This window comes from Gopherus evgoodei, chromosome 13 (genome assembly GCF_007399415.2).
Source record: "Gopherus evgoodei ecotype Sinaloan lineage chromosome 13, rGopEvg1_v1.p, whole genome shotgun sequence".
Taxonomy (NCBI): domain Eukaryota; kingdom Metazoa; phylum Chordata; order Testudines; family Testudinidae; genus Gopherus; species Gopherus evgoodei.
Window position 1 is genome coordinate 9,943,521 of NC_044334.1, and position 26,897 is coordinate 9,970,417.

Genomic DNA, 26,897 nt, shown 5'->3' on the forward strand with positions numbered 1-26,897 from the left:
AAAGTTGCATTGAGTGATTCATTTGAAGGACACGCTCTGATGTAATGAGATCGTTGGAGTTGGAAACTTAAGATTTCACCTACGATATTTGAATGTTTTTTCCCATTTAATTAATGAAGCAACATATATTTAAAAACAAAAGTAATTGAAACCCAATGGCCATGAAGAGATAATTGCAGTGTACATGCATGCATCTCGGTGAGAGGATTTGTTTACCCTGCAGAGATTAACGGAGGAGCTTCTGTCAAAATCATGGGTTTTGATACTTCTAATAAGAATGAAATTAGGTCCTACACCTGATTCTTCCCAGTGTCTTCTGTTTTAAGGACTATCTGTTTGCAAGGAGCATATTTCCAAATGTCATGGGTATTCTGGATCTTGTTTTCCAAATAATAACAGAATTATACTTAAAAACCCACCAAGAACACTGTAATGCATGAATGTGCATTGTCTTCTGTGAAAACTGGATAGTTTGAAAAATAAACACTGTGCTAACCACAGTGGGTGGTTAGTACATGAATTAAATTCTTACTAACATTTTTCAATAGGAAACGAGGCTTAGGATATATCTTCAGGTTCTCCCGAGGGAATACATACTTGTATCCTAAACTGCCTCAGGATGGTATCATTACTTCAGAGGGAAGTACTTGAAGGAGTGCTAATTTGCTAGTTTAAAAATATTAACTGGGAAAAAAGACATTTTAAATGACACTTTGAGGCTATTTTGCACCTGTCTAAAATTAAAATAGTATAAACCTTCTGTTTTCATCATTTCCAGTTTCAGCATCAAGTTGCCTGGCCTTCCTTCGTCTCATGGCTCACGTCATTTGTCTGAAATGGCATATGAGACATAATTTGCAGATACCAGGCCACACATTCAGCCAAGGAGAAGAAATAACCCGGCTTGGGAACAACCTTGGAGAAATTGCACAGATCAAAGGGTATTATAAGAATAACAGACCAAATTCCTGCCCTCAAATACTCACAACTTCCCTGCAACTTCTATGGAAGTTGCACCCCAGTGCAGGGTGGGGCAGCAGAATGAATCCCTGTATCTTATATTCATATGGTACCTTTAAGCCCATTGGTTCCTGCTTGGCAATACAAGCTATACCCATTAGTTCCTCCACCGCAGTCCTGCCACCTCTAGGGTGACGCTTTGGAGTTGCACTTTAGCACAGTGACACCACACAATAATTTAGGACAAGGAGCAAAGGATAACACCACATCCAGTTAAAACTTTGGGGTGAAATTAGCATGCTACTCTGCTCCTGACCACTACTGTTAGCCATGTAAGTATAACTTACAGGTCTTGATTCACCATGACTGTGAATTGTGCCTCCCTATGCCAGCAGGGGCTGCAGATGGGGAATCCATTCCCCTCGGGAGGCAAGTGGCACTTATACTGCCACCTTTCCTTACAGCCCCTGCAGGGAAGGGCAGCTTGAAATTGCAGTTGAGTTCCACAGGAGCCCAACTGGTGGAGGAAGCCAAGGACATGATGTGAGTTAGGGCATCCACAGGCTGTCCAAACTGCACACCCTTCCCCAGCCAGTGCTGTCCACTTTTGAAGTGCAAAGCTGCCTGTCTGCAGGGGCTATACTGGCAGCCCCCGTCTTGGCGGACTCACTGATGCTGGGGTCATTTATGCCTGTATCTGGTCTGAAGCTTCCAAAGCTATGTGGAAAAGCTTCTCAGGACAAAACAAACTTCACGAACTCTTGGAGGAAGGAAAGTCAAATAAGAAGCAGAAAACTGAGGAAATGCAAGGTGGGATTGAGGGTGCATGTCACAGCTAGACAACAAAGAGGTTCAGGACAGCATGAGTAGGGAGAGGTTTAATGTATGGTTTGTGGGGCAAATCCCACCCCACCTCCATGGGTGTAGAGGCCACTCCAGCAATGGAATAAGGAAGGTGCCCAAGGGCAGGAATTAAGGAAACCACTCAGAAAATGCAGACTTGCTACGTGGCATGAAGCCCAGCAATTTGGTGACGAGGCAAAAAAAAGGAAGATTCTTTCCATCTTGCCTCCTCCCAGTTCTCAAGCACCTAGCCAAATTCCTCGAGCTGAGGAGCTCATTTCAGACTGGGCAGTCCTAGAACGGTGCCAGCACCACACAGGAGAATGCATTGTTCAGAAAAACCACACAACGTAGGGTGTTCGAAGTAGCTCAGCCAATTCTTCCTACTGGGATAAAAAAAAGACAATGCCTCTAAGAATACTATGGAAAAAGTGGCTAAGGCTGGCATTCAAGAAATATCACCAGATTACAGTTTTAAGTTTATTACAAGAATGAGTCATTTATTCTATTTGCCTTTCACATTGAAAGTCTCATCACTGTTGCAGCCTCAGCTTTGCATCCCTCACACGTTTTTTTTGAAAGCAGCAGTATATAGTGCGCTTCTGACCTTTACTGAGATCCATAATGTGCTTGATCGGTCATTCTTATCCCCCTCTTTTATAACCTCCCCAGCCTGGGCGCGTGTGGCCGAGGTGAACTATTTTACAGAATATTTGAAAGGTTGCAGTCATGCCGCAGTCTGCTCTTTCATGCAATGGAGGTTTAAGGAGAGACTGATGGCTTACTCAATGATTTTAACTGGTGTGGGTTTTGCTGTTCAATAGCACTGGTTACATAAATGTATATATTTGTCCATTTGCCTCATTCATCTTAATCTTGTGGTTCTTCACCAAGGGTCGCCATGGGCAGCACAATACCTGTGCACCAATTAAACCCTATTTTGAGAGCCAGTGTAAATAGTTCTTAAGCAGCTCTGTGCAGGAGTGAAGTTTACTCCAAGATTACAGCCCATTAGGGAACTGATTCTGCTCTTACACAAGTTTTAGCTCTACTGGGAAGCAGCATAGCCTAGCGGCCAGCACCGGACAGGGACTTAGGAGACACAGGTTCTATTCCCACCTCAGCCACTGGATTGCTGGGTGACCTTGGGCAAGTCACTTCACCTCTCTGTACCTCAGTTTCCTCATCTATAAAAAATGGGGACAATGATGCTCACTTCCTTTTCAAAGTGCTTTGAGATCTATGAATGAAAAGCACTAGATAAGAATTAGGCATTTTTATTTGTATTTTTATTACTGGCTCCAGCTGAGTTATTCAAATTAAGTGAAAGGAGAATCAAATCATTCCCCCCCCCCCCCCGCATGTTGAATAACCTAGCTACAAACTTCAGTACTTGGGAGAACAACCTTCACATTTTCACGTTGAATTTTTTCATGTTTTTCCCAGATAGATTTTGTTTTGCTTTTTAAATCTATCTAATTCAGCCTCTTTTCTAAATCACTAGCATGCTGTTGAAGTAAGTTCAGGGACAGGTTATGGCTTTTAAATAAAGCAACAACTGCAGATGGAAAAATTCATCTCGCAAGAGAGGGTTTTGGGTGGGGTGTCTGATATCACATAATCCCTTTGCCTGATCTCCTAATAGATAAGTAAATGTTCAGTGACCTGAGTTTTAAACAGCTTCCTAGTTAATCTTTTGGATTGCTAGATACTTTGGTACTTGATTAGTCTAAAATGTGGAGGCTGTGACAGGTTGTACAGAAGAAATTGTTCCTTGTAGAATTACTTGTGGGGATTGGAGCCAACCACCTGCTACAATGCCAGGAAAGATTAATTACACCTCACTTTCATTTGACCTGAATCCCAGAGTGGATAGCTAGACCTCCTGCTCACCTGGTTATAATATTTGATAGAGGCAACACTCTAAAATCCCATCTCTTAACTTTGCAAGGCAGGTGACAATGGCTAGTGTTGGGATGTTTTAAAATACACTTGCTTTGTGCATTTTAGAATGGAGGATGGCCGCTTTAAGCTTCAGATCAAACCCACTCTGGTGTCACTGTCTTCCCACCATGAAGCATTCATGGGAGAGACAGCAGTTCTTGTAGTGTCTTTTACTCTTCCTGATCACTTGGATATTCAGCAGCAGTTCAAAAGAAACCATGTCATCCAAGACAAAAAACCCAAACCCTTCAAAATCACACAATAGCAGCTGGCTGCTCCCATGTGCCGAGAAAGCACAGTGGCATCTACTATGCCTTTTACCTGGTGTAACACGGTTCTCGCACATCTTGCTCCTCCCTTCCCCACCTGTGGGGTTTCTGGCAATACTGTCAGGGCTAGAGTCCCACACTTGATGTCAGCGAGGGTGCAAAATTCACTGCTGTGCAGAGAGCCAGCTCAAGATCTCATCTATGAAATCCATGAACCAAGTCTACTGATTTTCTTATAGGTCCGATGAAAATCAGCCCCTTCTTCCTTTTTTTTGTACCTTTCCTGCTGAGTGAAAGAGATGCAAGAACATTTTAGGCATAAAAAAAAAAAATCTAAAATATTCATTTCAGTCTTATCATAGAGTAGTTAGTCCCCTGATGGGGTCTTGATGTTTATCCTTCCCTCTTCAAGTTTTCTCCATTATTTCTGTCTCGCGTTAATTTGAACAACGCTCCCTAGATGTACCTTTTATGATTTAGGATCTCAACTGCTCTTGCCATTAATGGCCTTGATTAATGTGCTTAAAAATGCCTCAAGACATTTGTGACACATTGTGAGAGGGGAATGACAAGGGTTTTGAATATGTTAGATTTAATTTGTGATACTCCTTGTGACTGTGAGCTTGGAGGCCATTTTACGTTCCTTAGCAAGTGCTTAGATGATTGGTTTTTTATTCTATTACTTTCCAGGCACTGATGTGGAAGGAGCGTGATTTCCAGACAAGTGGCTGCATTTTGTTAGCCAAACTGTGGTAACTTTGGCCAAAGCCCCGTTTGGAAAAAGTCATTCATTGTAATTTCAGTCCCTTGATTGGGATTGATCAGGACACACAACTGAATGGGGATAGACAAAAGGATGGGTTTGGGGTTTTAAGTGGCAGGCTGCAACTTGACCAAAATTTAACATGGGAGAGGGGCGCTATTCACACATTTCCCCATACCAGGCATTTAAGTGGATCCAGTGTGCAGTTTATAGGGCATTTGTCATATAGCCCATAACTCAGGGTAGACTCTCCATTGCCCGCCCCAAGGATTCTGTTTACTCTGCTGAAACCTTTCACCTTCCTCCCTGCAAAGGAAAAAGAAGAGGGGATCAAAGAGGGATCTCAGTCTGCAAAGAATTCAGATCTCCCTTTTGCCCATAGACCCAGGGTCTGCCATCAAAATCCCATGTCTCTTATTTTCTGGTTGCTGTCCTTTTGGTCTTTTATCCGTACTGGGCACAAGTTGCACCAGACATTCATTCAGTTCCTAACATCGAATTCCTAAATCCTCTCCCTCTTCAACTTTCTATTCTGTGTTGCAACACAATGTATGGTGTGAAACAGAGAAGTGCTGATGCAAGACTGATATTTATTTAGCAGTCTCAGTGGAATGACATGGGTCATGATTACTAAAGATCACTGCCCCACTCAAGTGGCAGAGGTCAGTGTATGCTGACTTCTTTGGCAGCTGTCACATCTTTCTCTTTATTTTAAAAAACAAATTAAAATTATTATTTATCTTGCAGCAGCAGCAGCAGCAGGGCCAGGGTTCCATTGAACACACGCATTGTAAAGCAATGGTCCTTGACTCAGAAAGTTTCCAATCTAGATTAAGATTGTTACAGGATAAGAGATTATAATCCAGGGGCTCAACTGTGCAGCCAGATCTGTGCCAATGGAGCCCTGAAACCTATAGGGCTCTGTGAGGGTGAAGTGGAGCTATCCATACGACTCTAGTTGAAGGACGGGGCTTAGGTTCTTAGTTGTTTCCATACAGTACTTGTCCTGGAAGTATTTTAGTGTAACCAACATCAGGAGAGTACATCAGCTCTATATTTATTTTTGTGAAACTCCTTTTAGAAAGTCTACAATTAATAATTATACTGAAGTTCTGAATGCATATTATGGACCACAAGAAGGTCTTTGGCATGAACTTTACAGGACTTATGTGAAAAGAGAAGGATTCTGTTTTATGGGTCTGAGAGTCTTTTTTCTCGTATTAACATATGCCCCCTTTTTCTGGATTTTTAAGCAAGCTATAAACAAAATTTGATGCACATGAAGTTTGATTCATGGAGAATTTAATTTGTCCAGTATAAAAGACTAACACAGGTCATATAACATTGAATTATCGTTGTAATTTAAGTAGTATCCATTGAAGAATGCAGAATTGTTTCCCTGGGGTCCATTTATCACTGTTTGCTACTAATCTGAAAGCTCAGGATACAATATGCATTACTCCTGTTATTAGCAATGTCTTTGTGCCGATGTTTCATCCCCTCTGCATCTTCCTGAACTTCCATTCATTTTGTAATTAATCTTGGGATTTGTTTTAAAGGTTTCTGGCAGATGCGACTCCATCTTTGTTAATGGCAAGGAAATGAAGAGCAAGGTGGATACCATTGTGAACTTTACTTACCAGCATTTTACCACCCAGCTGGAAGTGACGGTCTGGGCTCCACGGCTTCCTTTGCAGATAGAGATCTCGGATACAGAACTTAGCCAGATCAAGGGCTGGAGGATACCTGTCACCTCCAATAAGAGGTATGATTGCTATATTTGCATGACCTACGTGCATGCATATCGCCAGGGATTTTAAGGTCCAGCAGGTTCATTTGGAGACTATTTTTCAGAGGGTAGAACATCCCATTTTCAAACAGAGTTTATAGTCTGCCTTGGCCTGAAACAGTCACTCCTGTGATAACAGTAGGCCAAATTCTGTCCTCCTTTCCATCCTGTGAAAACTCCATGAAATCAAAGCTAGCTGCATGGATGTGAATCTGCGGAAAGAGCGTGGATCTAGCACATCAAGCGGGCAGCACTAAGTACGTAAGGATACAGGGCATATCTACAACCACAGGGTTCAATTGCAATGTTTACAAACATACCCGAGCTAGCTTTAACCTAGCTTGCTTGGGAACTGGAGGAGCACAGGGGTGGCAGGCACAGGTTTCAGCATGGGCTTCACAAGCCTGCCAGAACCCTGGGTAATTACTTGGGCCCACACTGAAGGCTGCACAGCTGCGGTTTCCCTGTCGTGGTACCCAAGCTGGCTAGATTGATTGTAGCTCAGGTTTGTCTATGCAAGCTGCCCGCAGACCCTGTGATTGCAGTGTAGACATACCCATAGGTATAAAACAAGGGCACTCTAGAAAAGGCTCCAGTCTGGGCAGCAGGCAGGGCTTCTTGAGCTCTTGAGTCCTAATCCCAGTTCAGAATTCCTGAGTTTCTAGTATGACTGTTTGCAGCCTTGTGAAATTTACTGCAGAGTCCAGCCTCAGTTTCTCCATCTGTAAAATGGAGTAGTACTTTGCCTATCTCATAGTGGTGTTATCAGAATTTTAGAGCATAGTAAAGACTACACTTTACCTGTGGAGTTACGCTTTAAGGGTTTGTCTCAGGTGTATATACAAGTCATTTCAATGCACAGAAACTCAGCTAGGGCATAGTAACCCTTCCCCCCCCTCCCTCCATGCAGGCATGTCCATAGTTACAGCCTAATTCTTCCATCCTTACTCTCACTGAGTAGTGCCTTACTCTGAGCTGTTCTATTGAAACTATTTTGCCTGAAAAACATGTAGTTGGACCTCTGAATGCTAATATTTGCATGCACAATTCATTGCAGGTGCAAACCTGTGGGCACAATTACTTGTGAGTACAATATTTATTACCCACAAGAATAGATCATGTTGAGGCCTGGCTGTAAATCAGGCTTTTAGAGTTGAAGTCCTTGCCCCGTTTTCCTTGTGCTCGACATTAGTGTAGCTCAGTAAGCCTCATTACATCTATTACACAAAATTCTGAAGGGAATATGGCGTTTTCGGCTAGACCCCTTTTAATCTCCTCTTTCCCAGAGAATGCAGGTCCAGTTTCTTTGACATTTCTGAATATAGATGAGCTTCTCGTTTCTGTGGCTTATTCCATTTGACCTCTGCTGCACCTTCTCCATGACAGTAATGCAGCACAGGGCTCCAATAATAGACTCACCTTCTGTCCCCTTATTTTTCCTGAGCCTGTATCTGCTATTTCTAAAGTCACAACAAGCAGCAGAAGTGCACTTTGCACAGTGTTGTTTGTCTCATTGGTCTAGATGATTTGCTAGATTTGATTTTATCATGAAGACCAGCAAGCTCGGAATATAAGACTGCGTTCACAAAAGCTGTTTTCAGTGACTTACAGTTTTGCCCATGGTTTCATACTTACACTGACTTACTGTTACAATGTCATTGTGCCATCCGACACCAGACTTTAAAGTGCATGCAGTGCCTCAGTTACACAGCGTGGTGATAACACATAGATGTGAAAGAGAGGGGGAGAAAAATTTCCCACAAATCATCAGCAATATCAAGAAGAGCAAGGGGGAGCAATCTGAGCAAACATAAAAGCATGTGGGTGAAAAAGGGACAAAGTGAATGAGCATTACAGCAGCAGATCTTTTGAAGAAGCATCAAGCTTTGTACAAGCAAGTTCTACAGAGGAGCTCAAAGAAGCACTACCTAGAGATCTGATTTAGGCAAGAAAGCATTGCAGATTCACACCATCACATACAGTCCCCAGCTAAAATCCCTCCAACTCATCATCAGGGATCTACAACTCATCCTGGACAATGATCCCACACTTTCACAGGCCTTGGGTGGCAGGCCAGTCCTCACTCACAGACAACCTGCCAACCTGAAGCATATTCTCACCAGTAACTGCACACCATACCATAGTAACTCTAACTCAGGAACCAATCCATGCCACAAACCTTGATGCCAACTCTGCCCACATATCTACATCAGCGACACCATCACAGGACCTAACCAGATCTGCCACACCATCACCGGTTCATTCATCTGCATGTCCACCAATGTAATATACGCCATCATATGCCAGCAATGCCCCTCTGCTATGTACATCGGCCAAACTGGACAGTCTCTATGGAAAAGGATAAATGGACACAAATCAGATATTAGGAATGGCAATATACAAAAACCTGTAGGAGAACACTTCAACCTCCCTGACCACACAATAGCAGATCTTAAGGTGGCCATCCTGCAACAAAAAAACTTCAGGACCAGACTTCAAAGAGAAACTGCTGAGCTTCAGTTCATCTGCAAATTTGACACCATCAGCTCAGGATTAAACAAAGACTGTGAATGGCTTGCCAACTACAAAACCAGTTTCTCCTCCCTTGGTTTTCAGACCTCAGCTGCTAGAAGAGGGCCTCATCCTCCTTGATTGAACTAAGCTCGTTATCTCCAGCCTGTTTCTTGCTTGCATATATATACCTGCCCCTGGAAATTTCCACTACATGCATCCGACGAAGTGGGTATTCACTCACGAAAGCTCATGCTCCAAAACGTCTGTTAGTCTATAAAGTGCCACAGGATTCTTTGCTGCTTTTACCGTTCTGATAAGGCGACTTTACTGGTGCAAGAGCGGAGGGGGGAAAGGCGGCTTGAGGTCTTTTCTCTTGCCCCTCCCAGCCTCAAAGGCCCCAGGCTGGAACATTCAATATTTGGACAAGCAGCTAGATTAAGCATTTCCAGGAATACTACTATATTGATGAATATCTGGATAACTTGAAAAATTCTATCGGTGAGCATGGCATGGCATCAGCTCAAATTTACAATGCAAATACAAAAGGGTTTCTGGCAGCAGCGATCCTATCACTGAAAATTCTAGTAGTTTCCAGCTAGGAGCCTGTTGCCAGCTGTGCTCAGTGACTAGGATACATCTTAGCTGTTGAAGAGACCAAACAGAGAGCAAGGAGCAGAATTATTTCACACTTTACAAGGGGATGTAACTTGGGATAATGGGATAAATTAACCAGATATTCTGGCAATGAGCTCACCGCAAATGGGCAGATAATCAGACATCTTCTTTTGTCTATCTAGAGGATGCTCCTGATCAGGTGGCTGTGTCAAAAGGCCAGGTAATGAAGAACTGGCCCAATGGAAACTTTTCTAACGTTCACAGGTGAAGACAAAGTTGCTTTCTATGGAGAGAGAAAATGTACTCGTTGATTGAATTGGTGCCAGCTGCTACAGTAGTCCCAGAATCACTAACTTTCATTTGTTTTAGCAATCCAAAGAGATGCACCTTCTGCTGCTTTTGGGCTGGATGCTGCAGTTCTTACTTAGATGCAAATCCAACTGAAGTCAATGGGTTTTTTGCTGGAGTAAATGGCTGCAGGATTGGGTTGCTGATGTTTATTATAGGAATTGGCTTTTGAACACCACACATGGTGAGTTAGACATTCAGTGGCGGTTAACATCATGGACGTTTTGACTTCAAACCCATTACGCACAGCTTTGGACATTTCCCTCCTAGTGTCTAGTGCTGAGTTACTGGGCCAGCTGAAATAAAGATAATGGTCTGAGAGCCTATGCACTGTTTGCAAGCTGGCAAGCAATCTTAGTTCACTGCTGCTCAAATTACACTGACCCATTGGCACATCTTTAGCAACCACTGTTTCCCTGAAGGGTGGAAGGAAAAAGTGTGGCTGCTGTATTGCTACAAGAATGGAGCTGGTTGTTTGACACTGTGTGTCAGCTGTCTATGCATGTGTGACTGGAAAAGTAGCTCAGGTTTCCAGGAGACAAAAATTACCCCGGGTTTATGAAACACTAGGATGTTTTTATTTACTTTCCCCCCCCCATTTTAAATCAATAGGTAATCAGGGCCTAGCATTAGCTATGCTAGCCTTGACATTTGCACTGTATGGGAGCTTCAAAGTTTCCTTTCCTTTTTCATGCTTTGTGTGTTTTACTCAATATTTCATTGGTTTTCCATGTTCAGAGGGAATTTGTTTTGTTTTTCTCTCTCTCTAGGTGTTTATATTACACCAGCACCATGCCGTCTTTGATCATTCACATATTTATGGGTTTATACTTAACACCCCAGTGAGGTAGGGAAGCAGTATCCCCATTTGACAAACAGAAGACCTGAGGCACGGAGAGGTTAAGCGACTTGTCCAGGGTTGCACAGGAAGAGAGTGACAGCTTCAGGAGTTGAACTTAGGTCTCTTACTTCTCAGCAGCGATTTAGCTTACATTAGTCAATACTAAACTGCCCTTGGAACAGTGTAATGTTGTGTGAATTCCATGCAGCCAAAATGTGTTCTTGTATCATCCACTGTGAAGACGTTCCAAATGGAAAAAGCTTTCATTTAACACCCAAGAACCTCCCAACATTCTGCATTAGAACAATAACCTTTGTATAGTCTGAACACACAAACAACATGAGAGTCAATATTGTCAGTCCAAAAAATCTTATGAGCTGTTGAAGAACTAGAACTGGTATTTTTTAAGAGGGCTAAAAGTTAGGCATATAACTCCTTTTCAACGTCAGTGAGAATGCTGCCTAACTCCCTTAGATTCCTTTGAAAATCTTAGTCTATATTATTAGGAAGTCTTTAATCCTATAGTTAAGGCTACGTTTATGTGATGGAGGTCATGGAAGCCATGGAATCCGTGACTTCCAGAGACCTCTGTGACATTCTCTGCTTCAGCCCCCGGGGCTGTGGGACTCTGGAGCTGGCAGCCAGTGGGGGCCCTGGCAGGGTTCCAGCAACAGGGGGCCCTCTACAAGGTTCCAGCAACTGGTGACAGATCCCTGAGGGGGCCTTCCTCAGGGTTCCAGCAACAGGCGAAAGCCTCATGCAGGGGGTTGGGGGATGCCTCAGGTGAGCGGTTGGGGTTGTCCCATTTTCTCTTTGGGAAATATGGTCACCCTGTAGCTCCCAGCCACTGTGGGTGGAGGGAGACCCCCCTTGCGGCTTCCACCTGCTGTGTGTGGAGGGGGAACCCCACAGCTCCCAGCCACCAGGGTGGTGGGGGAAACCATGAAGCCATAGCAGCAAAAATCACAGACAGGTCACTGCTTCTGTGAATTTTTATTTATTGCCTGTGACCTGTCCGTGACTTTTATCAAAAATAATGATGACAAAATCTTAACCTTACCTGTAATGAAAGGGTCTGTTGATATCATGTTATTGTCCACATACCATAGTAATGGAGGGCCTATAACTGTGGGTAATAGTAAGATGCATGTAATAATTGATCCTTTCTTGCTTAAATATCTTCTTATGTGCAAATTTTCTCAAGGGAAAGTAGGAAGATAGGGTGAAATATAAACATAGTGGCAGACATCCTGAATTCCTTGCTCCCTTTGGATTGGTATGGCAAGTTTTCACCTGCTCCTTACTGAATTAAATGGCTTTTACTTCAGTAGAAACTTGCATCAGAACTGAGTGAGGAATTTAGAATCTGGGCTATTCTAAAGAAGGGGCGTATACAAAGCAGTCTCCATTGTGTATAAGCAGAAATATGGCTTACTATGCCAATCCATAAATATAGGATGAACTTTTATACTTATCCATATGAGATGGAGAATCATAATTAAATCTATGGTGCATGCCACTTTCAATAGGGGCCGTCAATTTTCCAGATGAAAATCTGTTCTCTGGCTAGGTATATGCTCATGACTAATGTACTGTATGGAGCCCGTGAGCAGCAGAATGCTAATAGGAAGACCGTTGGTGGAATGAACGGCAGAAAAGCCTATAATCTCAACAAATGAAAGGAATATATTCAACTTAAAGTCAAATAATAGAGTGAGCACAAGGCCTGCATAGCATCCGAGAGTCTAACAAGAGCATTTATTCTCTCATTATGTACCCGGAAAATAATTATCCTCTCCTGGAAGTTCTCAGCTATTTACATGAGATGCGTTGCTTCAGCATGCATCAATGGGAAACGCATGGCGAGAGCCTCCCACAGCAAGCTGAAACTATACCTCTGCAGTTTAAATCAGTGTTTGCCTACTATGAGAGCACCCTATTTTCATGAGGCTCCCAGGGACACAGCCTTAGTCCAGCTTATACTTCAGCGTAAACTAAGCAATATAGTTCAAAACACCCTATTTCACCCAGCAATTATCCCTACTGAACATCACCAAGACTAAAGCCTGTGGAGAATCATAGGAACTTTGAAGGGGTTTAGGGCCAAATGTAATAAGAGTTTTACATAAAGAAGGTGATGGATCTAAATTCCAGTCTGTGATGGCTGAGAGTTATTTGTTCAGAACCTACTTGGGGCATAACTACAAGGGGACACCCTAAAAGTTCAGCTGAATTAACTAAAAGTGTGAATTTAAAGTGTATTAGTTAAAGTGCATTCAACCCTTACGTGGGAAGAGAAGGGGGTCCACCTGACCAAGAGGGGAAGAGCATCTTCATGCACTGACTCAGCAACCTAGCGAGAAGGGATTTAAACTAGGTTCAAAGGACGCAGGTGACAAATGGTTGACCTTAGCAAAAGGCTGGGTGTTGGTGCGGAGGGGGTATGGGTCATGGAAATTACAGTAGGGTCACAGGAGAAACAAGAAGGAAACCATTGGGAGAATCTGTCTATTCACAAATGCAAGGAGTATGGGGAATAAAACAGGAAGAACTGGAAGTATTAGTACATAATTACTTAATTGGCATCACAGACTGACTTGGTGGGATAAGACTCATGACTGGAATATTGGTATAGACAAGAAGGCCAGGCTTGGAAAAAGGGAAATGTTGCAATATACAGCAAGAACATATACACTTGTCCTGAGGTTCAGAAGGAGGTGGGTGTATTAACAGGAGTGTTGTATGTCAGACATAGGAGGTAATTGCCTTGCTCTACTCACTGGTGGTGAGGCCTCAGCTAGAGTATTGTGGCCCTCTGTGGGCACACTTTAGGAAACATAGATAAATTGGAGAGAGTCTAGAGGAAAGCAACAAAAATGACAAAAGGTTTAGAACACCTGACCTGTGAGGAAAGGTTAAAAAAACTGGGCATGTTGAATCTTGAGAAAAAAGACTGAGGGGAAAGTCTTCAACTATGTTAAGGGCTGTTATAAAGAGAACGGTGATCAATTGTTCTCCATGTCCACTGAAGGTAGGCCAAGAAGTAATGGGCTTAATCTGCATCAAAGGAGGTTTAGGTTAGTTATTAGGAAAAGAGTTAAGCTCTGGAATAAGTTTCCAAGGAAGGTTGTAGAATCCCCATCATTAGAGGTTTTTAAGAACAGGATGAACAAACACCTTTCAGGGATGGTCTATGTTTACTTGGTTCTGCCTCAGCGTAGGAGACTGGCCTTTATGACGTCTAGTGGTCCCTTCTATCCCTACATTTCTATGATTCTATGTGTACACTTTCATTCAGAATAAAGTAGCTTTTAAAAGCGAAGTAGCCTTCCAATGTGAATTAAGCTGAAGTGAACTAAGGCCACATTACTTCTGCATCAGATCATCCACACAAAGGTTCAACATGCTTTAAGTAATTCCCTTTAAATGAATACCTTTTAGTGAATTCAGCTTAACTTCCTGTGTAGAGAGTTTGAACGGTAGATTTTATTTTCAACATCTGTGAAGATACCACTTCATATTTCTTGATGAAAAACAATGGGTTGAATGTGTGGAGCAGACTTGTGTGGCTTCCAGAAATCAAGGTCTAATGGTGTAAAGTTTCCTATTTGAAAAAGTCAGATTTTTCTGCATCTAGTAGTCTTGCAAAAATGCCTTAAAAAGGTAAATTTTCTTTTTTAATGGGCATTTCAGATTCAAATACCAGCTAAACTAAATTCACTGCTTCTCTTTTTCTGTTAAAAAACCTTAGCAACTGGCTTGAGAACCTGCATGCCTAGCTGCAAATTAAAATTAAAATGGACAAGCTTAAACCACTTGTAGAACAGTTCTATAATAGAAAAGCAGACAGATCACTGATTATATCATTGCTAGCAGGCACCATTATAACAGAGTTGTTTTAGCTCTACCCTCTAGCAAGGATTTTATCTGTATGAAATGTAAATGAAATGGAATTTTGGCAACCTTGGTGCAGTCCAGACAAGCAAAAATCTTCTGAATACATTTGTAAAGGAGAAAGAAATATGGATAAGCAGAATTCTGAAAGATATTCAAAGCACAAGGCTCACTAACCTTAGAGGTAACCAGAAAAAAAAGGCAATATGAAGCAGTAGCTTGCATTTAAGAGGACACATCTTAAAATGAGCTCAAGGAAGGATTTTAGGCCTACTAAGATCACTAACAAGACATTAAGGCTCAACGAGGACCATGTAATGTGATGGATTTCAAACGCTTTGTTGGGTCCAAGGAAGCAAAGTATTGAAAAGCTCTGTCTTATTAACTGAATCAGGGAGTTGTGACTTTGAAGTGGAAATGGATATCATTTGTTTAAAAACACCCTTGAATTAAAGAAGGACAACTTGAATCGGCACCTGGCAATGGAAGCTTGCAAAGCATGTTCTGAAATTGCCAGCACATCACTTTCCGCCTTTGCACCAACATTACGGGCCGTGGGCTTAGGCTCAGACATTCTAAGATCTAAAGTACTCTCAAAACTTTTCTAACATTCTACATGTTTGTGCAACAGAAAAGTTTGAAAGTACTAAGAAATGTGGACTTGTATGTAGAAATATTAAGATGACAACAACAGTGGGCTATATTACAAAACCCTTCCCAGGGAGATGAACCCTGGTGATCCCATGCCTGGAGAGGTCTAGAGACTGCAGTGAGGGCAAATAATGGGAGTGATCTCTACTCACTGGTAGCACAGCTCCTGGGGGAGTCACTCTGCTCTGCAGGCACTAGTGCTTGTTGGGGTAGCATTATCTCCCAGGGGATACCTGTGAGCTCTAGAAAGCAGCATGTTGCAGGTAGCAGCTTCTTGTTGGCTTCACCTCCTGCGGCCAAGGACATAAGCTCTTCTGACCTGTTGCAGGGCTGACCTCAGGGAGTTGGAGTGGCTTCCATAGACTGCAGGTAATAGAAGGAGCATGGCATGCCACTTCCCTGTCATCTGCACAAAACTGACCAATCTGTCTCCCCCAGCTCACATTTTTGTGGAGTGAGCAGAATGGAGCTGACTGATTCCCCCATCCCCACCCACCTGATTCCCCCATCCCCACCCTACCCATTGTGAATGGAAACTGAATATATTTTCCTTGTGAACAATTCTAGTCATCTGCAGGTTCAGTCAGCAGACTAAACTTTAATAGCGGCAACACACAGGTGGGTTAGACAGAGTCAGACATTTCGTATATGAAAATAAGGAAAACACAAATCTATAAGCACCCGTTTTAAAATTGAATTGAAGGGGACGTCTATATGGCAATCAGAGGCGTGACAGCAGTACATGTAGTGTTGATCTGGCTAGCTCGAATAACAATAGCCGTGAAGCTGAGACAGCATGGGCTAGCTGCTCAAGAACATACCCAGAGTCCGGGGGTAGGGTGCTGCCGTGGCTTCACTGCTGTTGTTATTGGAGCTAGCTGGATCAAAGTATTGCTTAGTATTGATAGAACAAATCTGAATATGGCAACAAAAACAGAGATGGGATGTTCAGTGAGAACCAACAGGAGTCCATCTGTCTTAACTAGAAAGGGTCTACGAATGAGAACTCTGTGAAAGTTCATCCCTTTCTTAGCTATATTTGCTCAGCTCAACGAATGGGTTCTTTTACAGTATTTTACAGCCTCCAAGCAGTTTAGCTCTGCTCCCATCACATTTGTTTTGCTTGACTGGGAACCATCAGCTGATAGAGGCCAGATTTCTTTTTGCGATGGCAGAGGCAAGGACTCATGGTTCTGGAACAGAAAAGCCTCTAAATAAAAGAAAAGTTTGAGATATTAGATATTAATTTAGATAAAAGATATTAATTGCATCAGAGTAATAAAAGATTGATTGTTTCTCTTTTCTCTAAATGAGAAATAGGCCAGATTTGGGTTTTGCAAAACCTCAGTTTTTGATCTTGCAAAATCCCATCATGGCGGATTCAAGTCTGGGTTACATTGTGTCTCATTTTATGGGGTCAGATTATTTAGAAAATTCCTAGACTAAACTCAAAGGGGGGGCAGATTTTCATAAGAGCTCAGCAACCGACAGCTCCTGTCGAGGAACTGAAATAACTGGTCAGATTTTCCAAAGAGCTCTGTAAGATGAGAGTTCTGAAGTGGGTGCTGAGAGTTCTGAAAATCTGCCCATTTATGTTGGTGCCTGAATGGGAATAGCTGGCCCCAGCTGTGGGCTTAGAGCAATTTTGAAAATCTGCCTTGGATATCTGTTTATTTCTGCTGGCGTGAAATAAATTTCTGTGCATAGGATTTGCACTGCTTTTTGCATGGTCCTGCTGTAAGTCATTATTCATTATCCCTTTGTTAAAATATAATATGCCACATTCTTCCTGAGTGTAAATGCCATTGGTTTCAGTGAAGTAACTATTCAATGATATTAGAGAAATTTATTCAATGATATTAGGCAGACAAGGGGGGCAGGGAGAGGTAATACCTTTTATTGGCGCAACTTGTGCTGGTGAACGAGACAGGCTTATAAAGAGGAGGGTGATAAATTAACCTCCTTAACCACCGAGGATGGGACAAGAAGTAATGGCTTTAAATTGCAGCAAAGGCGATTTAGATTACACATTAGGAAAAGCTTCCTAATTGTAAAGGTAGTTGAGCACTCAAACATATTACTAGGGAGATTGTGGAATCTCTGTCATTGGAGGTTTTTTAGAGCAAGTTAGACAAACACCTGTCAGAGATGGTCTAGATAATGCTCAGTCCTGCCTCACTGGAGAGGACTGGACTAGGTAACCTATCCAGGTCCCTTCCAGTCCTACATTTTTATGATTCTGTGAAACTTCCCTAAGATTAACTTTCTCATGTGAACAGTTGCTGCATTGCCCACATGGATGTGTTATTCATTTGTCAGTAGGATTGGAGCTGGTTTGCAGGATCACACAGGGGAGGAGAGGTGTCTATGAGACAATCTTTCTAATGGAGATGGAGCTCATAATGTGAAAAAATTCAAGAATCCCTGCAGACTTTTCCTTTCTGTGAAGATTCTACATGGAGCTCTTCTTCCAGCCTGATGTTACCAAGATATTACCTCACCTGCCTTGTCTTTCTAATAACGTGGGACCAACCTGGCTACAACAACACTATTCAATGATGTACACTCTGGACACGTTGTTGTGTACATCAGTACACTGATTTACAGAACACCAAGATTTTCCAGTTCTAGCACGCCAAAGGATGTGGATTTTTTAGAACCTTTTTCAACTTATTGGTCGCTAACTTGTAAGACCACTTACAGCAACAATTGTGTTTTATAATAGCTTTTTCATAACTTGTGTATTTCAAAGAGATAAAAGAACATAGCAAACACAAAAATACTTCCCCAAGCCCCAGGAAAAATAAGTGGATTCTTCCCCATCCCAACTTTAGAAATGGTTACAAAAAAAGGAGTGAAATCAAATATTTCTAGGCAACGAATTCCACAGCAGGCGGGCACAATGAGAGAAAGTGTGACCACCCAGTGCTTAATAGCTGACTTTCAAGACAACAAAAATGGTTCAATTAGAGAATCTGTGTGCTTGTCCTAGGGTGTAAAGTGAATCAATGAAAAAACAGTGTTTAAAGCATGGAAAATGTTGCTCTGTGTATGAACAGCAGTATTCATGTACAAGTCGTGATACTTTGTAGAAAGCCTATAGTAACCTTTAACTGCATAGATGCAATTATTACAGTTTGTGGGGAGATAATTAGAAAATTATAAAGCAGGTGTCTCTAATGGTACTATTGAGCATAGCTGTGAGTGATGGCACAGCCAGCCAGGAGCCTCATACTGCTATTTGCACATCATATGATGTTATGTATTAATTGATATGCTGATTACCTATGGAAGCGTTGGGTTCTGTTTATCTGAATTCCTGCATAGTGTTGCATTGAATTATACCTGTCCAGTTCCCCAAATGAACAGGGTTATATTTAAGATTAAATAGTAATGTCATATGTCTTATATTCACATGGCTCTGTGAGCTGAAGAGGTGGCTAAAGGAGGAGCATGATCTAAGCAGGGGTCCCTGAATGTATTGTACCTTCGCAGTACATGAGCAAAGATACGGGGGCTGGGGGGGGGGTACTGTAGCTCCTACTGTCAAACTTTTCATGATGTTTTTGTTAGTCTCCTTGAGGATTTGAGCATCTGATGAAAAAATAAAACAGGTTCTAGACCCACTGGATCTTCAGCAACGATGCAAATGCCTTAAAGGGTCAGAGAGGTTCAATTTGGAAAAGTATCCAAAAATCTGACGACGATTCTCTGCTGACCACAACGGAGTGTGGCTTCTAACTGGGACATTATAAAACAGCAGTGCAAAGTTGTCATTCAAGTTTTCCAGCTGAGGCATCAAAATCTATTTTCTCACCCCTCACCAGGCTGGGAGATGATAATGGAAAGACTAATATATTGACTTGCTATTCGGGTGGAAGTTTTGAAGGTTGTAATGTGATCCTGAGAATTAAGGATAATAAATACCCATCCATTTACAGGCCTACCCGTGACAGTGATGATGAAGAGGATGATGAGAGGAAGGGCAGAGGCTGCACCCTTCAGTACCAGCATGCCATGGTGCGAGTCCTCACACAGTTTGTAGCAGAGTCTTCTGATTTTGGAGGCCAGCTGACCTATATGCTGGGCTCTGAGTGGCAGTTTGATATCACGGATCTTGTGACTGATTTCATGAAGGTGGAAGAGCCTAAGATTGCTAAACTACAGGATGGACGGGTACTAGTTGGTCGTGATCATGGGATAACCACAGTTCAGGTAACAGCTCAAAATATACCTATATAGAATTTGGGGTGAGAGCAATTGATTACTGGCTATAATATAAAAGGCTGTTATGTCTGGGGCAAACATTAATTTAACACAGAAGTCTGAATAGGTTTCACTTTTGTTTCCAGTCATTTTCATTGCTTGATTCTTAATTACAGCAACATAATGCAGTTTGGGACAGTTTTTCAAAGGTATTTATGTACCTAAAGCTGCAGATAGGCGGCTAATGGGATTTTCAAACGCACTTAAGCAGGTTAGGCACTTAACTTCTTTGAAAATGCCACCTGATAACTATCTTTAGCTGTAGATGCTTAAATACCTTTGAAAATGTGGCATTTTGTGTTTACAAAATGATAGCGGGAACTTAAAATTATTGATATTTAATTAAAAAATCATGAATTGTTTCTTTCTGTATTTGCTTACATAGCCTCCCTTTATATACTTGTATACAAAATCTATATTTTGGACCTAAAATAAAAGGACAGTAACATTTTGGGCATGAACCAACACTCAGTGACTAGAAAGACTCCCAATGACTTCATAGGCAGTGGAATAAACATCCCTGGGCTAGATTTCCAGAGGTATTTAGCCATCAACTGGGATTTAGAAGAGCACCTAAGCAGGCTAGGTAACTAACTCCCATTGGGTGTTTAGTGCCTAATTCACTTAGGCACATTTGCCAATCCCAATAGCATATTTAAGCACCTAAACACCTTTGGCAATTTGGACCTCTGTCTTTTTAAAGAGATCAACCCAGCTGAGCTCTTACATGTATTTATTCTGAGGCCAAAAGACTCTGAATTTCTCGTCTGTCAAATTACAATATCAGTATTATTCAATAGCCAGCAGTGTAATTATATTAATTGGAGATTTTACAAAAATTGTAAATGTAACTATATATTTTTTAAAAAATCAAATACATGCAGTTTAGTTCATTAATCTCCATTCTGCACCAACCTGCCCAGGGATGAGGCTGTAATTTAAAAATAATGACATGTTTATTAAAACTATTTTTGGTATATATAATAATTAAATGGCAAATGGATATAATGTTTTGGGAAACATCAATTATACCTTATAATGAAGACAACAAACACAGAACTGAATTGAAAATCTAGTTACTCTGTTTTATAACATTGAGTCACTTGTTGCTTAAATCAAGAAGGCATACTTGCTTTTTGAAGGTCTTGTCGCCTCTCTCTGATTCCATCTTGGCTGAGAAGACCGTGATCGTGCTAGATGACCGCGTAACAATCACAAATCTAGGGGTACAACTAGTAGCGGGCTTGTCCCTGTCTTTACAAATAAGCAAAGGAAATAAGAGAGCTATTGTTGCCGCAGCATCTGCTTGCGATATTCTTCATACCCCAAAACAGGTATGGTCCAAAATAGTATTGATAATTATAAATTAATTGGTTTGTTTACTGTGTTTTGTAGGATGCCAGGCAAAAGCTTCCTGTATAGCTGTGCAGCGTGTATAACATATGCCTGTTTTAAAAGCAGGATGTCTCATGCTGCTTAAGACACAGTTCCCCATTGTAGCTTACTCATTGCTGGCCTACTCCCATCCAAAGACCCTTAGCACATGTGTAACAGATTGGCCATGCACCTAATCCAAGATTCCTAGCAATGCATGTTGCTCATGGCAGCTGGCTGAGCATACACCTCCTTCCAGAGGACCATACCCCATTGGGGAAGAGGAGTGTGTCATTGTAGTGGGTATGTGTACTTCCCAAGGTACTCCAGTGTGCTATGGAAGGATCCTGGCTATCTACCTAGGGGCAAGATTCCCATCCCTATACCTTGTTCCCTCTTGATTTGGACCAGTATAGCCAAGGGAGGCTCTTAGCTCAATGTGACCATCTCACTGATTTGCATGGCTGAAATCTTCTCTGAGAGTTTGGAGACCTTCTATGGGTTCAACCCCCACAGCCCTTAGACAGACTAAGTAGTATGCTATTTGCATGATCAGGCCCGTTCATTCAGATGAGATGGATGAGATTCAGCCACCTTTCTTTGTGCTCACATTATTCTGTAACTAGTACTGGGAGTGAAAATGAAACTATGAAATGAGTAGGGTATATAACTCAGTAGCAGAATCTAGTCCTACAGAAGCAGGTAAGATTTTTCCCCATTAATCAAAGGAGTTATGTTATGATAATGGGGTAGGTCATGTGCAATTATGTTTGTAGCATGATTAATACTGCTGTGAAAAACATTGAGTTTGATTAAATTATCCTCAAAGTGTAACCAGCAGCACATTTTCCTAAGTGTTTCTGTGGTGTCCAAAAGGAACTATAGTCATTTCTATACCTTTCACATCCCATTGCATAGTTAGAAAAACTCTGATTGAAAAGGTGAAATATTTCATTCAAATCTGTTTCACAATGCATTCTGTTTAAATAAACTGAGCACGAACACCACACCTAGAATGTATACAAGTGCATTATATTACACATAAGGTTAAAGTCAAGGAGCATTTTCAAAATGTCCCTTGTTATATGACATTTTTCTAAATTTATTAAAAATCATGATTTTGGAAATCTGATTATTTTAATCAATGGGCTGTGATGTTGAAAAGTGACTTCTCACTTTATACCCAGAAATAACTGTGGGCATGGTTTTGCAAGCACATTTTATTAGAGTGCACCTGCAAATAGGATGAATATCTAAATGGAACAGAACACACAAAACCAGAAGCTGAGTTGAAGCATTTTTGTAAAAAAAACAAAAACAAAAAACAACCACCATAAACAAAGCTACACAGTATATTTATTTCACTGATGTCAAGTAAGTGTAAGCTCTCAAAACCGAAGAACATGGTGCCTTAACTTTGAAACTATTATTTCTCCCCTTTCCCTCTTCTAGGAAGCCATAGTCAGTGCTTGGATTTTGTTCAGTGATGGCTCTGTGACACCTTTAGATATTTATGACTCCAAAGATTTTTCTATCACGGTCACTTCGCTGGATGAGATGGTGGTATCTTCCCAGCAAAACCTTCAGTCAAAGTGGCCTCTGGTAGTTGCAGAGGGTGATGGGCAAGGACCCCTGATTAAAATTGAAATGATGATCAGTGAACCTTGCCAGAAGATGAAGCGAAAGAGCATTCTGGCTGTTGGGAAAGGAAATGTCAAAGTGAAATTTGGTCAGAAAGATTCTGACCACAAAGGAAGGACCAACAACGATGATGATGTAGATAGAGAGTTTAACCACCATCTGAACAATGCTATAGAGAACACGGCAGAACAGGAGAGGACAGTGCAAGAATGGGCCAAACATGGAACCTTCATCAATCATGAAGACAATGCTAACAAAAGCACAACTTCCAAATCTCCCATTGATCAGAAAAAGGCTCATGAGGATGGCCTCAAAAATAACCCAACTGCTTTCACAAGTTTTCCTACCCAAGTGGAGGTACCAGGACAAAATAATCCCAATGACCTTGCATTGACTTCTAGAGGGTTAACTGATTTGGAGATTGGCATGTATGCCCTGCTATGTGTTTTCTGCCTAGCAATTTTGGTCTTCTTAATTAACTGCGTGGCATTTGCTTGGAAGTATAGACACAAAAGGTTTGCTGTGAGTGAGCAAGGCAACATCCCACATTCTCATGACTGGGTCTGGCTTGGAAATGAGATTGAACTCTTGGAAAACCCTGTTGACATTTCGCTTCCCTCAGAGGAGTGCACTACCATGATTGACAGAGGGATGCAGTTTGAAGAAAGCAATTTTCTCCTTAATGGGAGCTCGCAGAAGACTCTCCATAACCAGATCCTCAGATCTTGTGAATATGCTTGTGAGAAAGAAGTTAAAAGTGAACCTATAAATCCTTCCGGTCCAAAACGGAAGCGGGTCAAGTTCACTTCCTATACCACGATACTGCCAGAGGATGGAGGTCCTTACACCAATTCAATTCTATTTGACAGTGACGATAATATTAAATGGGTATGTCAAGATATGAATCTTGGCGATTCCAAGGAACTTAGAGACTATATGGAAAGACTGCAAGACAATATGTAAAATACTTTCTTATGTTTGTATTCACCTTATGCCTTCTGTTTTATGGATAGTGGAGCAGTCAGTCCAGTCAGCAATAGGAGGTTACAAAGGAATCTAACTTTTGGAGGTTCCAAGACAATAACTGCACATCATCGAGCGGGTACAAGAGGCTGGCTGAGTTAATCCTGTTTCACTATAAACCAGGATGTGTCCCTGAAACAGCTACATGTAGGTGTTGGAGGTGTCGCACATGATGGCTGTTTTCATATACTGCCTGGTACTAGCTAAATGCTAATACAATTATGCTCAGACTCAGAGGAGACTACATTTGTTTGTCAATTCATGATAAACAGTGATTCAGAAAACAAGGGATTTTTTGGTTGATTTTTCTTTGTAAAGCACAGTGGATATTTCTTGCGTACAGCCTGAGACTAGGCTTACTTTAAAAGAGATCTGAATGAATCTGTCCAATTTTATTTGCCTATGAGCAATGCAGCCAAGTAATCTCATTATATTTTACAGATACAAACACCCACATGTGGTTAATTTCTTGTCTGTATTGTTTATGAAGATGGTTTGATTTAGGGACCATTAATTATTTTCTTTAGAGATTTTTTAAAAATTTTTTTTGGTTGTACCAAAGTGTTCCACAGTATATTTACAGTTATTCAGGTTTTCTATTCATGTGCATCAGCTCTAAAGGATACCTCTTCATCACTGATTATCTTTGTCCTTCCCATGCAAATTTTTAATATTTGAAATGTAGAAACAAATGAGAAATCTCACACTGGAAAAGGGTTGTATCTTTTTACAGGGAATTGTATATACAACAATAAACCCTGGAAAATACAAATCAGGAAGCAGCCCTGGGTTTATTTTTGTCATTGGCAATATGAAAAATAACTTAAAACAAAGCAGAACACACTTTAAAGCAAAATTCTTCCAATGAAACAACACTTATGGAAATTCTTTGTGGGCAACACATGCTGTTTTCACGATAAATGCAAACGTAGTATTGAAATGGACTGAATAGGAAGCAAATTGCCTGAGAAATAAGCAAAGGCCTGAAATTGGTGTTACACTGTAATATATATATATTGATGCTGCAGTTTAGCAGTACACAGACATCCATCTACAATGGCTGGTGCACACAGGCCCTGTCTAAAAGCCATCTCTAATCATATGTCTGGTACAGAGGAAACCTTACAACAAGCTCCATAACAAAAGAAAATACCAGACACACTTATATAATGGCTATTCCCAAACTTGACAGGAACGCTGGAGATTCAAAGCTTCCATTCCACAAACATTATATGCATTTTTTACATTGAAGTACGATTGAAGTGTGTTGAAAATTGTAGCAAAGAAACCTTTTTGCATGAAATGTCTAAGAGAAGCAAAACAGTACATTGGGCCCATCATGAGAAAATGTAATTGCCACCTGCCTCACCTCCCCTCACTCTCCCAAAATAATGAACATAATGGCACTTTAGTGTGAGCTCAGACATACCACGTATCTTAGTAAACTAACGCTCAAGATATTTAACATATAATCTCTCCTTTTCCAATTGAGCAAGGATTGCTAGAGAAGTCTTGATTGCTATTGTGAACCTGATTAATAAAACCAGAAAATCTTTATAAAATTCAGCTCCTCCAGATTTTTCTGTATTTGGCTAATGCATAAGTAGTTACCCACTCAGTTCAGCAAACTGCTTAGAGTCCATCCAGATTCAGCAAAGTACTTAACATATTCTTACGTCCCATTGATCCCAAAGTGACTTAAGTACTTTGCTGATTCAGGACCAGTATGTTAATGTCAGACCAGAGTCTGTTTATACTGAAAGACTTCCCTCTAAGAACAAGCCTTGAAAAGAGCAAAATGGTAATTTTTGTGTGTTTCGCATTAAAAGTTATGTAGCCGTGAGACCAGGATTACTAAAAGTAGAGTGCACACTTTCCCACGCTGCTGTTTCATCGTGTGCACATATAAAATAAATGATGAAGTGGAAAAATACAGAGCGTATAAGGGGAATTTATAGTCTAGCATGGCTGTTAGCTGTGCTGACAAAGAATTTCACTTAGGCCAACCCACTCTTTAGTCCAGGATCTGTTTGGTTTTGGAGCCTTGATCTTTGTACTATGCAGGAGTCTCACACAGCAAGTCTGCCTAGACATCGTCTGGTCGCCAGTTACAAAATACACACAGTTAAAAAGAGAAGTAAAAGAACTATAGTTGTTAACAAAAACTCAGTAAACAAAAACAAAAAAATGGAAACCAGAATTTAGCCTGCCACACCAATACACAGAATCTGGCAAAGATGGAAAAGCTCTGGAACTACAAAAATATGTTATAGTTAAACTTTATAAGATCTAACATGCTACATGAAAGTTCAGAAATAGAAAGTGACAATAAATAAAAATGCACAAGGCCAAAGAATAAAAAAAAACCCAAGGACAACAAAATCCGAGAAAATAAGAATGTCCAAAGTGTCCCCTCAGTTGCAGTGGTGTAAATGCAGAGCGACACCATGAAAAGCAGCGGAGTCACTCTGGATCTACACCGGTGTTAAAAAGTACCGCTCCTGTGAAATGAACATTATTTGCAGATCAAGCGAAAGAACATCAAATAAATATTTCTAAGGCTAATTATTAACCAAAGGAAGGAATGACATTTGGAGGCAGATTATATATCATCAAGAAACTTCAAATGACTAAAACCTACCTGTGTCTCTCTAAAAATCTTCTAATAATAACTAGATTGCTATGTCCACAATTATTAAGCCTCAGTAGCTGCAGAGATAAGAAACTCCTATGGCTCCATACAGAATAAACAACTCATATTTGTGCTAGCAGCAAAGAATCCTGTGGCACCTTATAGACTAACAGACGTTTTGGAGCATGAGCTTTCGTGGGTGAATACCCACTTCTTCAGATGCATCACAATGTCACTCATGCAATTGACATGCATCTGAAGAAGTGGGTATTCACCCACGAAAGCTCATGCTCCAAAACGTCTGTTAGTCTATAAGGTGCCACAGGATTCTTTGCTGCTTTTACAGATCCAGACTAACACGGCTACCCCTCTGATACTTGACATATTTGTGCTGCATACTGTTCTACATAAAGAAAAGGAAATATGTTGCATAGAGGGTGTTCTTGTCACACACACACACACACACCGGCCCCTTCCCTGCAAACCATCTATACAAGGGAAGATTCACTGAATATGTTAATTCTTAGCAA

The 26,897-nt window shown here is 41.2% G+C and overlaps 1 protein-coding gene across 1 annotated transcript in view; it reads left to right on the top strand.

The window, feature by feature from the left end:
• Positions 1-26,543, top strand: part of TMEM132B (transmembrane protein 132B) — a 347,709-nt gene extending 321,166 nt beyond the window's left edge. The window contains exons 6-9 of the mRNA XM_030583345.1: positions 6,339-6,544; positions 19,373-19,646; positions 20,840-21,031; positions 22,524-26,543. Coding sequence (XP_030439205.1) covers positions 6,339-6,544; positions 19,373-19,646; positions 20,840-21,031; positions 22,524-23,675 — 1,824 coding nt within the window. The 3' untranslated portion in view covers positions 23,676-26,543. The remainder of the gene's footprint in view (positions 1-6,338; positions 6,545-19,372; positions 19,647-20,839; positions 21,032-22,523) is intronic.
• Positions 26,544-26,897: the final 354 nt, after the last annotated feature.